Source organism: Diaporthe batatas (genome assembly GCF_019321695.1).
Source record: "Diaporthe batatas strain CRI 302-4 chromosome Unknown Contig00008, whole genome shotgun sequence".
Lineage (NCBI taxonomy): Eukaryota > Fungi > Ascomycota > Sordariomycetes > Diaporthales > Diaporthaceae > Diaporthe > Diaporthe batatas.
The window spans coordinates 827,315-839,649 of NW_025408555.1; the positions used below are offsets into that span (position 1 = coordinate 827,315).

A 12,335-nucleotide genomic window follows, 5' to 3' on the forward strand; every position below is an offset into this window, starting at 1 on the left:
GCAGCTCGGGGATACTGTCCTGTTGTGGGCGCGCCAAGAACGGACCTGTGACAGCAAGACCTACCTAGGTAGATTATGATCTGGTACGTGGGTATGGAGCACTCGCTGGTTAGATGAATAGGGCCGACTCGAGATAACCGGAATGGCTTGCGGTAAGTGTAAGCACACCGGTCAGGACCACTTAGGGTGAGGTAGTCTTCTCTATGATCGATATGTAAAAAAAAGATCTCGGGTAAGGCGTAGAGAGGAAGACAGAACTAGCGTCGTGCTGCTAGGCACGGAGAGGTGAAGGGGCGCAGCGTGATCCAAGGCCATGTTGAATGATTCTATCATGGTGAGGCGTGGAGTGACAATATATGTTTGGTTCTTCGTGGAGCTGTCGGGGCTTACGGCTCATAAGTCTCTCTACACAAAACGCCATCCTCTCACTTTCGAATGATCAACTCTTGCTCGGACCTTCCTCTTCTGCTTTCTTCGAAAACCCAGGCGGTAAACTAAAAGGGTTCTTTCTGGACGAGCAAACAGTCGGTACGAAGTGCGGTAAGGGGAAGGTGGCCAAAGAGATGTGGTTGCGGTCGCTGTTCTTGTTTATTTGATGCCCCTTCGAACCAAGTGCTTTGAACTGTGCAAAGTGCGCTTCGCTGGATCGCAAATGTCCCAGTGGGATGGGAGCACATTGATTGACGAGCCGTGACTAGACCGCGATGGCTCTTGTGCCCGATTTCGCAGCACTGCTCACCCAGGCGTGCCCCTTGCTTGAAAACAGCAAGGCCTGCCTCACCTCAGCCCGGCCATTGGCAGGCATACATACATACGGGAAGGGTACTTGAACTTGTGCTCCAGATTTCGTTGTCCCGTGTATCGCGTCGCCGCCACCGTGGAAGTGACGACGGCCGAAGCAGGAGTGACATGGCATGCCTTCCGAACCGCCGCAGCTGGGTTAATGCCATCCACATTCCCAACCCGGCAGTCCAGTCCAGGCGCAAAGGATCAAGTCCTGAATTCTCATCTTTCCTTCCAACCTTGCTTCAAACACAGTCAGTCAGTCAGTCAGTCGGACGCCACGGCCGAACAAAGGGGGCTGAACCCTGGCGCCTGCGGCGGCGGCGCCGGCCGGTCAAAGTCTGAGCCATGATCCAGATGTGATTCATGGGTGGGAGAGGCATGTCTTGTGTTGCTGCGGCGGCAAGTCACCAGGGAATCGAGACAAACCACTTCACAAATCAATTCTTCAAGTTCCCGAGGTGCTCGGCCTGGGATCGTTCGCTTTCTGGCCTGTATGTGTTTTCGTCCCGGCTTCTCTGGTAACTGGGCGTTGTCACGCAGATTAAGTGGACAAGCTCTTGAACATACATTTCAGACGAGGTGTTGAGATTGATGGTCGATATTGGAGTGTTCTATATGTGTGTGTATCATGAGGACCCAAAGAAGGAATTTCCTCTCCTCTCCGTGTGGGCCCAACTCTTTCACCGCCATGCCATGCCAGCCAGCCACCAAATAACCCTCCATCTAAATTTTCATGCGCTGCTTGTATGCTTGGGAACAAGTAAGTGTGGTAGGGGGGTTAAAAGCACCATAAGCCCCCGCGGACGCCCAAACACCGTACCCGGCATTAACCCATCAGAGGAGAGCAGATGGCTTTTGCCACGTGTTGGTGTGTGGGTAATACGCATAAAACAGCGTCTTGTTGTAAATAGAAAGTATAACCCAGAAAACATCCCCCTTCTTCAACAACTGCTTCTGGATATTGCTGCTGAGGGTCCAACCGTGCCCTGGGGCCTACCCAAAGATCTTCAGGAACCCCCAGATGCCGATCCCGCTCAGGACGGGGATGGTCAGGTTGTCGTCCCACCCGAACACGTCGACGACCTCGCTCGCGGCGGCGGCGAAGCCGGACCACAGGCTCATGAGGCCCAGGGCCACGCCGCCGGACACGGTGGCCTGCCCCTCGGCGCCCAGGCCGACGGCATCCGCGACGGCGGCGGGCAGGGACAGGGACCCCTTGAACATGAAGCCCTCGTCACCGGGCATGGGCCCGATGGTGGGGACGAGCCAGCCCCAGAAGCCCCAGGCGGTGACGACGCCGACGAGGAAGGCGGCGGCGGAGCCGGCGAGGGACTTGCCGCGGCGGATGCGCGGGGTGTAGCGGCCGTAGAGGCGGCCAAAGGTGCTGGCGGCGGTGTCGCACCAGCTGAGCAGCAGGACGGCCATGACGCCGACGTCCTTGGGGAGGCCGCCGAGGGCGAGCAGGGCGCCGAGCAGGTAGAAGACGACGCCGTTCCAGCCGTCGACCTCGCTCTCGCGCATGAAGGCGCCCAGGACGCGGGTGTAGAAGCGGTTGAAGGCCGGGTTGACGTGGCGCACGTAGTCGGTGGTGGCGATGGGGACGAGGAAGCCGGCGAGCCAGGGCGTGACGGAGGTGGTCTGGGTGCCCGAGGCGTAGAGCCACAGCACCAGGAAGCCGATGGACAGGTGCAGCAGCTTGCGCGGGACCTCGTGCTTGTGCACGAAGGTGCGCCAGTGCCGGTGGATGGGGATCAGGCCCAGGGGGCTCGGGCTGCGGCTGAAGTCGCGCCAGCTCCAGCCGCCGCCCGAGGGCGTCTGGGCGGAGGTGGGGGACAGGTGGTCGCCGGCCTTGCCGTTGGCGGTGCCGTTTGACGGCGGGGCCTCGGGGGCCTCGGGCTTCTTCTTGGTGTTGTTTGCTGCTGTTGAGGCCTTTTTCTTGTCCTTGGTGTTGATGGCCGTCATGCCGTTCAGCCTTGCCGTGGCAAGGGGGCTCCTGCTCCTCGTGCGTGACCTCCGCAGGCCATCTCGTGGGTCGTTATCGCCGCCGTCGTCGACCTCGTCCTCGGGGTTCTCGCGCACGGGCTGGGGCGTGGCCAGCCTCCTCCTCCTGGCTGCGGACCTGGTTGTGGGGCCGAAGTAGGCATCTTGTGAGGACTCGCGGTCGGATGGCGTGGGGCTCGGGGAAATGACGCGCGGGGTGGCGGGGATGACGGGCTTGGTGCGGAAGGACATGATGTCGGAGGGGAAGGGGGGCAGGGCGGGCAGGGCGAGGGCGACGGTGCCGGAGAGGAGAGGCCGCAGGATGTGCAGGCTGTCGAAGGGCCAGAACAGAGGGAAGAGGGCAGGAGGAGGACGTCTTCCGCGCCTGGTGGTGGGCTCACGGGAGGCTTCGGCGGAGGAGGAGGAGACGGCGTCGGGGTCGGGGTCGGCGGCGGGGTCGGATGGCGCGGTGTGGTGGTGGCGGTGGAGCAGGGCCGCTACGCCTTGCAGAGGATCCAGGGTGAGATGATTGATTTATGCGGCTGAGCGTCGTGACTCGGCCGCATGGTTGCTGGGCAGGGCAAGGGGGCGGTGGAGGGAGGAGTGGGCTCCTGATATAGGACGAGAGCCGGCGGCGGGCATGGAAAAACGAAAAATGGGATTGTAGTAAGCCGGCCAGTCGGCCAGTCGGTCAGTCGGTTGTGCCGGAGACGGCGGCCTCGCTCGAGGGCCCGATAAGTGTGTACGGATAGTGTGTCGTGTGTCGTATGTCGTATGTGTTTTGTGTGTGTCAGACGAGACGGGAATGGGCCAGTCCACAAAATAACTGGAGCCCGAGCCGGCAGACCACCAACAAGCCAGTCGAGCAGTCGAGCAGTCGAGCAGGTGTTGTTGGTTGGACGTCGACGATCAGGATTTGGTCAGGATTTGGAGGACGGACATGGGAAAAGAATGACGCTCCGTTCCGTCCGTGCCTGCCTTCCCTCCCTCATCAGCCAAGGTCTTTGGGCGCCTGGCCTGTGCACGCGACCACCCACCTCTGCACTGCACCTGAAGAGAAAAAAAACAGGGTTCTGCCGAGCCCAGTCGGCGAGATTGGACGAATTGCAGGCATGTGACGGACCATTGCTTCTTTCAACCACCGCGCTGCCTTTTTCGACCGTTGCATCTACTGGCCTGTCTGATGTTGTAGCTCTGTCTATTTTTATTTTCATTTTTTGGCTCTTCAACACGAGGCATTCGTGGTGTCTCTAGGAAGTCGGGAACCTATTCTTGGGCGGCCAAGCTGAAGTCTTCAGCACATCAAGGAGTGCAAATCTGCATCGACTGTCCAAGCCTTGGGGTTTGATGAAACAAAACACTTGTTTGAATCGGCCGCCGGCTTGGTCAGCACTGGAGGGTGTCCAGCTTTACTTAGACCCAACAGGTCCAGAATGAGATCAACGTCAGTTCAAGTAGAGTGCACACCAGCCAGATACCAACCTTGGAAACCTGCTTGCACTCGATTCCTCGCATCTCGACGATCTAGGCTATCGATCCCCGATTCCCCATCTCAGGGTCCAGACTGTCATCCGGGTTAGGGTCTTCATGAATGCGATAAGATAAGATAGCGATAACCTTAATTATTTTTTGGGGATTGGAGAGACATCAGGTCGAGTTTCTGCGACCAGTCCCGAACTGCGACCATTCAGCATTCCTCAGTGACAGGTTTTGCGAAGTCGATCGACCAGAGACTTGACAAGTCCCGTAATCTTTCCAATGACTGGCAGCCGACTCCCAGTTACTGACTGATACCAACCGCGCGCCAGTCTTCAAGATGGCCCCAAAGGCCGCAGCCAAGGACAAGAAGGACGCCCGCGCGTGGGAGGGCCTGACTCCACCCCTCGCTGAATGGATTCTCGATGCCATCAAGAGCAACGGCTGGGGCGCCCGCATGACCCCCGTCCAGGCCGCTACCATCCCGCTCTTCAGGAGGAACACCGACGTCGTCGTCGAGGCTGTCACCGGCAGCGGCAAGACCCTCGCCTTCCTCATCCCCGTCATCGACAAGATCCTCCGCTCAGACGAGTCCCGCAAACTGCACAATGTCACGGGGGTCATCGTCAGCCCGACCAGGGAGCTGGCCTCCCAGATATACGACGTTCTCACCAACCAGATCCTGCCCTTCCACAAGCCCTCCGCCGACCTCCTGCCTATTCTCAAAGATGACGAGGACTCCAAGAGATCAGCCGCCAGCGAGCCTTTGGTAGTCCCGCAATTGCTCGTCGCCGGTACCACCAAGCCTCGCGCCGATCTCTCCTACTTTGTTCGAAAATCACCCAATCTCCTCATCGCGACACCCGGCCGTCTCGCCGAGCTGCTGTCGTCTCCCCTCGTCAAGACGTCAAACCTGGAGGTCTTGGTATTAGACGAGGCGGATCGGCTGTTGGATCTGGGGTTCAAAGAGCAACTGAATACTATACTGGGATACCTTCCTAAACAAAGACGAACAGGGCTGTTCAGCGCATCAATGAGCGAGGCTGTCTCGGAGTTGATCAGGACTGGGCTACGGAACCCCCAGAGGATTGTCGTCACGGTCAAGAACCTGAGGGACGGCGGCATAATAGAAGAGAGGAAAACCCCTGCCTCCTTACAGATGACCTACCTCGTCACCAAAGCATCCCACAAATTCCTCGCCCTCGGACAACTGCTGGAGAAGCTCGACCCTCGGCCCCAGAAGACCATCCTCTTCCTGAACACATGCGACTCGGTCAAGTACTTCTTCAAGGTCCTACCAGCCATAATGCCCCCAGGCTTCAAGCTCCTCCGCCTCCACGGGAAGCTCGACCCCTCGACCCGCGAGAAGAACTTCAACCAGTTCCTCACCTCATCATCACCCACCGTCCTCCTCTGCACAGACGTCGCCGCCCGCGGCCTCGACATCCCCCAGGTCGACCTGGTGGTCCAGGACCCGCCCCAGGACCCCAAGACCTACATCCACCGCGCGGGGCGCGCGGGGCGCGCCGGCCGGCGGGGGCTCGCGGTCGTCATGCTCCAGCCGGGCAGGGAGGAGGACTTCATCCCGTTCCTGGAGATCCGCAAGACGCCCGCGCAGCCCCTGACGCACCCGGAGATCACCGTGACGGACGCCGACGCCGCGGCCGCCGCGTCGCGCATCCGCGCCATGGCCCTGGCGGACCGCGAGGTCCTCGACCTCTCGTACCGCGCGTTCCCCTCCTTCGTGCGCAGCTACGCCGAGCACCGCGCCGCGTCCATCTTCCGCGTCGCGGACCTGGACTGGGCCGACCTGGCGGCGCAGTACGGCCTGGTCGCGCTCCCGCGCATGGCGGAGCTGCGCGGGGTCGAGGGGCTGGACCGCGGCCTCGGGCTGGGCATCGACGTCTCGGCCATCGCGTACAAGGACCCCGCCAAGGAGAGGAAGCGGCTCGCCGCGCTGGCGGAGCGCGAGCGGGCCGTCGAGAGCGGGGAGGCCGCCGCCGCCGCGGAGAGGCGCGTCGCGCAGCGCGCCAAGAACGCCCCCTGGAGCGGCAAGGTCGAGAAGGAGGAGACGAGGGCGCGCCGCCGCGAGAGGAAGGAGAAGAAGAGGGAGGCCGCGCGCCTCGCCGGGCTCACGGACAAGGAGAAGGAGGAGCAGAGGGCCCTGGAGGAGATGCTTGCCAAGGTCAGGGAGCAGGTCCGGCGGGATACTGCCGGGGCGGCGGGCGGCAAGAGGAAGGCGGAGGATACCTTTGAGGGCTTTGATGATTGAGGTTGCGATGGTGTAGCTCTATCGATAGCGGATATAACTGGGAGCGGCGGGCGACCCTGATGTATAGTCGATAATATACCGTGCCGCACATTCTAGTCTTCGAGGTGCTTCCATGATATTCAAGTCCGAGCCAGCAGTGTTGTTGGAGGCTCATCTCAAAACGGAACATGTCGTGGAGGGTATTGTTTTGAAGACTCTCACAAGAAGCTCTTCCTTCTGGAGACTAGTGAACAGCACCGGAGGCCAACGCTAGATATCAAGCTGCCTCCCAGACGGGCTGTTGTTCAGGAAGCTGCTCTCTTGGGAGTGTAGTAGGGTTGTATCAAAGCCTCTTCGGTAGAACACTGTTCTTTATGAGAGCACCGTATAGGCATTCTTGCCGCCGGTCACCGTCCCGGGAGAGATCACCATACATCTTTCAAGACGGCTGGTACTGTAGACCTCATAACCACCTACAACCCCTGGACTGAGCTCATGCTCTTGGTTGACAAACCCGACGAGCCTTTCCAGATGTCCCTGATGAGCCCCGTGTCACCATCGCCAGGGGGGCCAGCCACCGCCACAAAGTCGCCCTGTGTTCGAGGCAACATACACTGACGACTCGGAAATACCGAGCAGGAGAGCTGCTCTAAAATTGTACGACCGGAGTGTTGGTTCGGTGTTGCGCATGATGGCCTAGCCACCTTCCGTGGGTTAGAGAAGGGCACATTTATGAAATATCAATGTCAGCGTCAGAGCTGACAAGTAGGCTAGGGGTGAAGGAGGGTGTGGAGAAAAAGGTCCAGGAGAATGTCAAGCACGGGATCAATCAGCACTTGGAGAACATCCAGGAGGAGAAGGATCAGGCCAATCCATTTCCAACGGTGAGCGGATGTCTGCCCGAACACATCTCGGGCAGACCGATTTTTGACTTTGAGGACTGTTGCACTCCGATCTGCATCCTGAATTGCAGTGGATTGGTATCTCGCAGGATGTGGTGGACACGGTGGACAAGGTCGACCGGTCTTGCGTCTGGTCCTGACGGACTGCAGGACACCTGGGCAGGCAACGTGCTACTGAGAATGGACGTTTGGCAGCCAGTCGTTGTTGACTTGGTCGATTCCTACGTTGGAGACTTGATTGAGGAGGATGACGACTTATAGCTGAAACGTCATGGCCGACGAGCAGGGCAATATCACTGGTCTTGTCGATTGGGAATACTCGCAAACAACACCGAACTTTCTTGGTTGCCTCCGTCACGCATCTTGGATTTTCGCGGCCAAAGAGCCCCGGGCCATGCAGTGAATGGTCAGATTATGGCAGTCACGACAATGGCCAGCTGAAACAATACCAGGCGTACCATCTCGGACAGATGATAGCGACTCTCTAGGGCTCGCCGCGCAAGGTCGTGCCGGCGAAGCTAGATACACCGAGAATTCAGACGCCTCTGGGGCCTTTGGGGTCGCCTACTGCGACAAAGTGCCCAGGACTGGTCTTTGCGTGGGATTCGTGGAAGCAGCCAAGAAGTGCTTGCGCGACCAGGAGCATGAGACATCCCTGCCGTCTTGCTCTCGGATGCTGAAAGCGTGGTCGGAGCCCTGGGACGCAGGGGAAACACCGAACAAGATCTTGCCACTCTGACGAGGGGTTTAAGGCTGTGGGGGCTTTTAAGTCACGCCTCCAAGTTAGAAGAGGGAACGGGAGGTGCGGTGAGATCAGTATTATTTCTACGTCCTGAGCTACTGACAAAGGTTGTGAGGCTCTACACATGCTATGGGAATAGCACAACGTTAGCTGGCAAACCGGATGCTAGGTCGTCTTCCTGAATTGCTGGGCTTATATACTTGGGTACACGGAAGACGGCCGCGAATGCCTGGTGGCATTTTGTAGCTTGACTTAACTTTATCACCGTATGTCCTCGGACGTATACGGAATAGAAGCGAAACCACATATGTTATACGTTTAGAGATTCCAACGAGTATCCGGGAGCCCACGTACTTTGACCTGATAACAACCTTGGAAGATATGCACCAGCCCCGCGGTACAAGAAAGAACGGCGACCCTTGGACACTCCGAAAGGATGGTTGGCAGATCATGATCTTTGAACACTAATGCCTGACTAAGAGACTTTGAGTACGTTCGGGGAGTCATGCCGAAACTCCTCGGTAGAGTAGTAACGTGTATGGGGTGTGTATTGGAGTTAGATAAGACCCGCCACCGAAGCCCCTGGGTTGAGGTTTGCATCGACACCTGCTGAGCGCATCATTTCTAATAATTATCTCGGAGCCGCCGTTCGCGGCGGCCATCAGCAGAAAGGTGAGCTCAGGTGCCCTCCTCGATTCTGTCGTTTGTCCTCGCCTCGCCTCGCCTCATGTTCACATCAGGTGACTTTGAAGCAGCTCCCGCATGATATCGGCATGGTGGCTCTCTTTTGCATTCTACTAGGAGTGGCCAAGGAACGGCATGGTGAGCACAGTCATGAGACATCGCTGGGGGAGCTCGTATCACGAGGTCGGGGTGACTCGCTTTTGCCGCGACTGGCAAGGCGGCTTTCTTTCTGGTCCGAATCATCTTGCCCTTCGCTACCATCCACGATAGCACCCACGTCTGCACCGGCTGCAAGGAGCGGCTCTGGTACTTCAAGATACATTCCGCCGGTCCAAACAGCGGCCTGCAGAGGCGAGTCAGAACTCCACCAGGCCAAAATTCACGTCGCACCCGCATCTATGAGCTGTTTCGTCAAGGCGGAATGTCTACCGGAAAGAGTTAATTTAAGCGCCATGGTCCCCTCCTCGCATAAAACCGGTATATATCCGTGTTCCCTGTCGGGTTCGGCCCCTTTGTCGAGAACCAACATTGAAGTTTCCGGCGGCCTGGTGACCGTGTTGGGCTTGCCAGCCGCAGAACACCGAAGACTTCCACTTCAGGCTCAAATGTCCTGGTGTATAGGAATCCTTCAACAGGGGCACCATGCTGGCCCTCTAGCACTGCCCTCCGGGCTCCCGTGTGCTCGCGTAGGAGGAGTTCTCACCGGTCTTTGTGTCCCTTGTTCACCGCAAATTGTAGCGCATCTGTGACAGCAAAACAGGACGATATGCCTTGATCAGAAGCGGCCTGCAGCAGTTTTGACATCGCCCCCAAATGTCCCGCCGCCTCCTGAGTCCGCAGCCGCGATGGCGTTCCAAGTGAGAGTAATCCTATCATCAAGTGCTGGTCTATTATATTTTCCGCCAATGACATTGTCGGCACCTGCGCCCAGGAGTGTTTGCAGGACATGTGTGTCGCCATTCGCCGCCACAGCATCCAGAGCGCCGATGGAAACTACCTGTTTAGGCGCGCCCCGGGATCCTCTTGTCCCCAAGCAGCCGCCGCGAGTCTTCCTGTGGATTCACCGATGCCACTGACGCCTCTCCCGCAACTCTACGTGGCCGTCCGTGGTTGCGACTATCACAGGAGTGGTCTTCGAGCATTGACCATGGTGGTCAGCTTGAGCGTCTGCCTCTACACAACGACTGACTAGTCGGCGTTCAGCCGCAGCCGCCTCGAGGGCCGGGGTTCCTAGCTCATGTAGTACCGGAAGGTCTGCGCCGGCCGGAAGCAGCCGCTCGCTTCCAAGGTTATATCGACCGCACAGGCCGCAACCTCGATGGGCTATACAATCGTGATCGCAGCTGATGGCCCCGCACCCGTCGGCATTGTCGATGCAAAAGGAGTTGCGATAGCCCCCAGCTTCCTATATCAGCAGCAAGGCAACGTCCTCGTCGCCGTCGCCGTCGCCGTCGCCGGCGAGCTGCAACGCCCTGCGCCCGCTCTCGTAGCTGGCTGCCGAGAAGTCAGTAGCAGTAGCCGAGGTCGCTCGAGCGGAGGATGAGATAATGTCCTGGATGAAGGGCATTCAAGCAGCGCGCCTCCGCTTGCACCAACGTCGAAAGTATCTCAGCGTCCAGATTAGTATCTACTGAAACCTGATAGGCTTTGATAAGTGGGGATCGGAGGGTGGCCGACAGCTGGCATGTACCGGCGGGTCACCAATGGGTTGGATTCCAAGCCCTGGAGATTGCCGCTTGCTGGGCGTCCAGCCAGAGTCTGAGAGGGTCCAAAGAAGATGGTCTGGCCCAGAACCCCCTGGACACTGAAGTTTGCGCAAGCACACATGAGGATCCACCGGGAGGAAAACCTGATATTCCTCGACCGTCTTGATCGTCGATATTGGCGGCTCAACACTCTTCGCATCTCGCGCCGCCGGCAGCGTTATCCGGACCTCGGGACCTCCCTGGGCGGGCCCTACGGAGTACTCCAAGATCGAACGGAGGTTGCCAAGGGGGTGTGGTGCAAGGTGGAGCCCCGGCTCCCCACCTCTGCCAAAATCGAGGCAGAGCCTGCCTACTACACATGGAAAATCTTGCATGCGTGGGGTGACGGGACATGCAAAGAGGTCCTGTTCAACGCCCAAAGCAGGCTTGGCCGACCAATCAGTACTCCTCGTCGACGAGATAGTCTTACCGGAGCGAGCCGCTACAGCCCACCTGGGCCTGGATCCCAGGTACGGATACTGCTAACTAGTAGATATCGACTTGATGATATGCGCTGCAAGTGATATGTGACCTAGAATTTCTTCGTTCGCCATGGAACTCCTGAACCTGTCTGTGTTGGCATGACGCCACTCACCAGTTGACAGGTCCTGCTTGTATCAGCAATCATGATATCAAATTTCTAATTCAAGACTGTCATCGGTGGGATTGAACGCACAAAGACCCAGTGGGAGGGTCTTCTGAGCAGTGCTGGACTGGAAACCCTTGGAGTTGTCAACTGTGACAAGGACTACGAGGATGCAGTGGTCTTCGTCGGCCTCAATTGAATGTGCGACCTGTTTTTCTTTGCGTTGCTCTGAGCTCCTTCATGGGCAGGGCGTCTGAGCGCCATCATTCAATGTAATGAATAAAAATCTAGTCTAATATCTATCTTCCTGATTTAGTTGTTGGCAGTCCCCAGGTTTATAAATTCTGGGCGAATTACATTAAGTGCACGAAGTACAAGACGCCAAGAGCATCTCAAGATGTGCGCTCCCACAGCCCAATCTTCCATGCATATGATAAGAGTCAGGAGAATGTTCTGTTGTATGGCCTCCTTGGTCACATTATGAGCTATCATTTCGCTTGATGGGCTCTTTGAGACGCGAGTCGCCGTCCTCTCGTCCCGCTATGTGAGATGCCCAGGTGGATATGGTACATCATGACTTCGTCCAACGTTACCCCATGTAATAATCAGTCAGAAGCCTCCGTTTGGTAAGAGTTACTATATGCCAAGAGAAATGAACGGTGAGGCTGCTACTTGGAAATAAACTCTACGTTTATTAGAGGACGTGATCACTCTAACGTCGCCAGTCACCTATCTAAGGAGACACAGGCGTGTTACGGCATTTTCCCGACGGAGTTTCCCAAGACAGAAAAAGCACCCCCGTACTCCGACGCGTTTATCGTTGGCGGACCGAACATCCCCTCTCAGAGTGTCCATATTTATCTTTTTGTCCCCATGAAGCACTACTGTGAGCCAAGGCATATGTGATTGGTCAGATGTTGATAACAGCCCCTGTTGGCAGTTCCTGGGTGTTGACCGAACAAGAATACGCGAATTACCTAAGTGGGTATTCGTCCCGCGCGGTCCGCATGCTGCACCTTCATGGGGGCCAACTTTTGACAGGCCGGGCTGTCTACTTAAGTAGGCAGCTCGTTATGAATCGCATGACATGACTCTCGATCGCAGCCGCTGAACGCAAGTTAGTCCAAGTCAGGTTAAGCAATGCCGTGCGATCCGCCTTTGGGGAACGTGCTTGTTGATATCG

The 12,335-nt window shown here is 57.6% G+C and overlaps 2 protein-coding genes across 2 annotated transcripts; one reads left to right on the forward strand and one right to left on the reverse strand.

The window, feature by feature from the left end:
• Positions 1-1,779: 1,779 nt before the first annotated feature.
• Positions 1,780-3,332, reverse strand: KVR01_007264 (diacylglycerol kinase; the record flags this gene model as incomplete). Its single annotated transcript, XM_044783998.1, has 2 exons — positions 1,780-3,263; positions 3,323-3,332. 2 exons carry the CDS (start codon positions 3,330-3,332, stop codon positions 1,780-1,782), a joined length of 1,494 nt encoding a protein of 497 aa, XP_044643517.1.
• A 934-nt stretch (positions 3,333-4,266) lies between these two features.
• Positions 4,267-6,630, forward strand: KVR01_007287 (uncharacterized protein). The gene has a single exon (XM_044783118.1). The coding sequence runs from the start codon at positions 4,583-4,585 to the stop codon at positions 6,512-6,514; it is 1,932 nt and encodes a 643-aa protein (XP_044643540.1). The 5' UTR covers positions 4,267-4,582; the 3' UTR covers positions 6,515-6,630.
• Positions 6,631-12,335: the final 5,705 nt, after the last annotated feature.

Excerpts from the sequence above, each read along its gene's own strand:
- KVR01_007287 (XM_044783118.1), top strand. The coding sequence starts at position 4,583 with ATGGCCCCAAAGGCCGCAGCCAAGGACAAGAAGGACGCCCGCGCGTGG.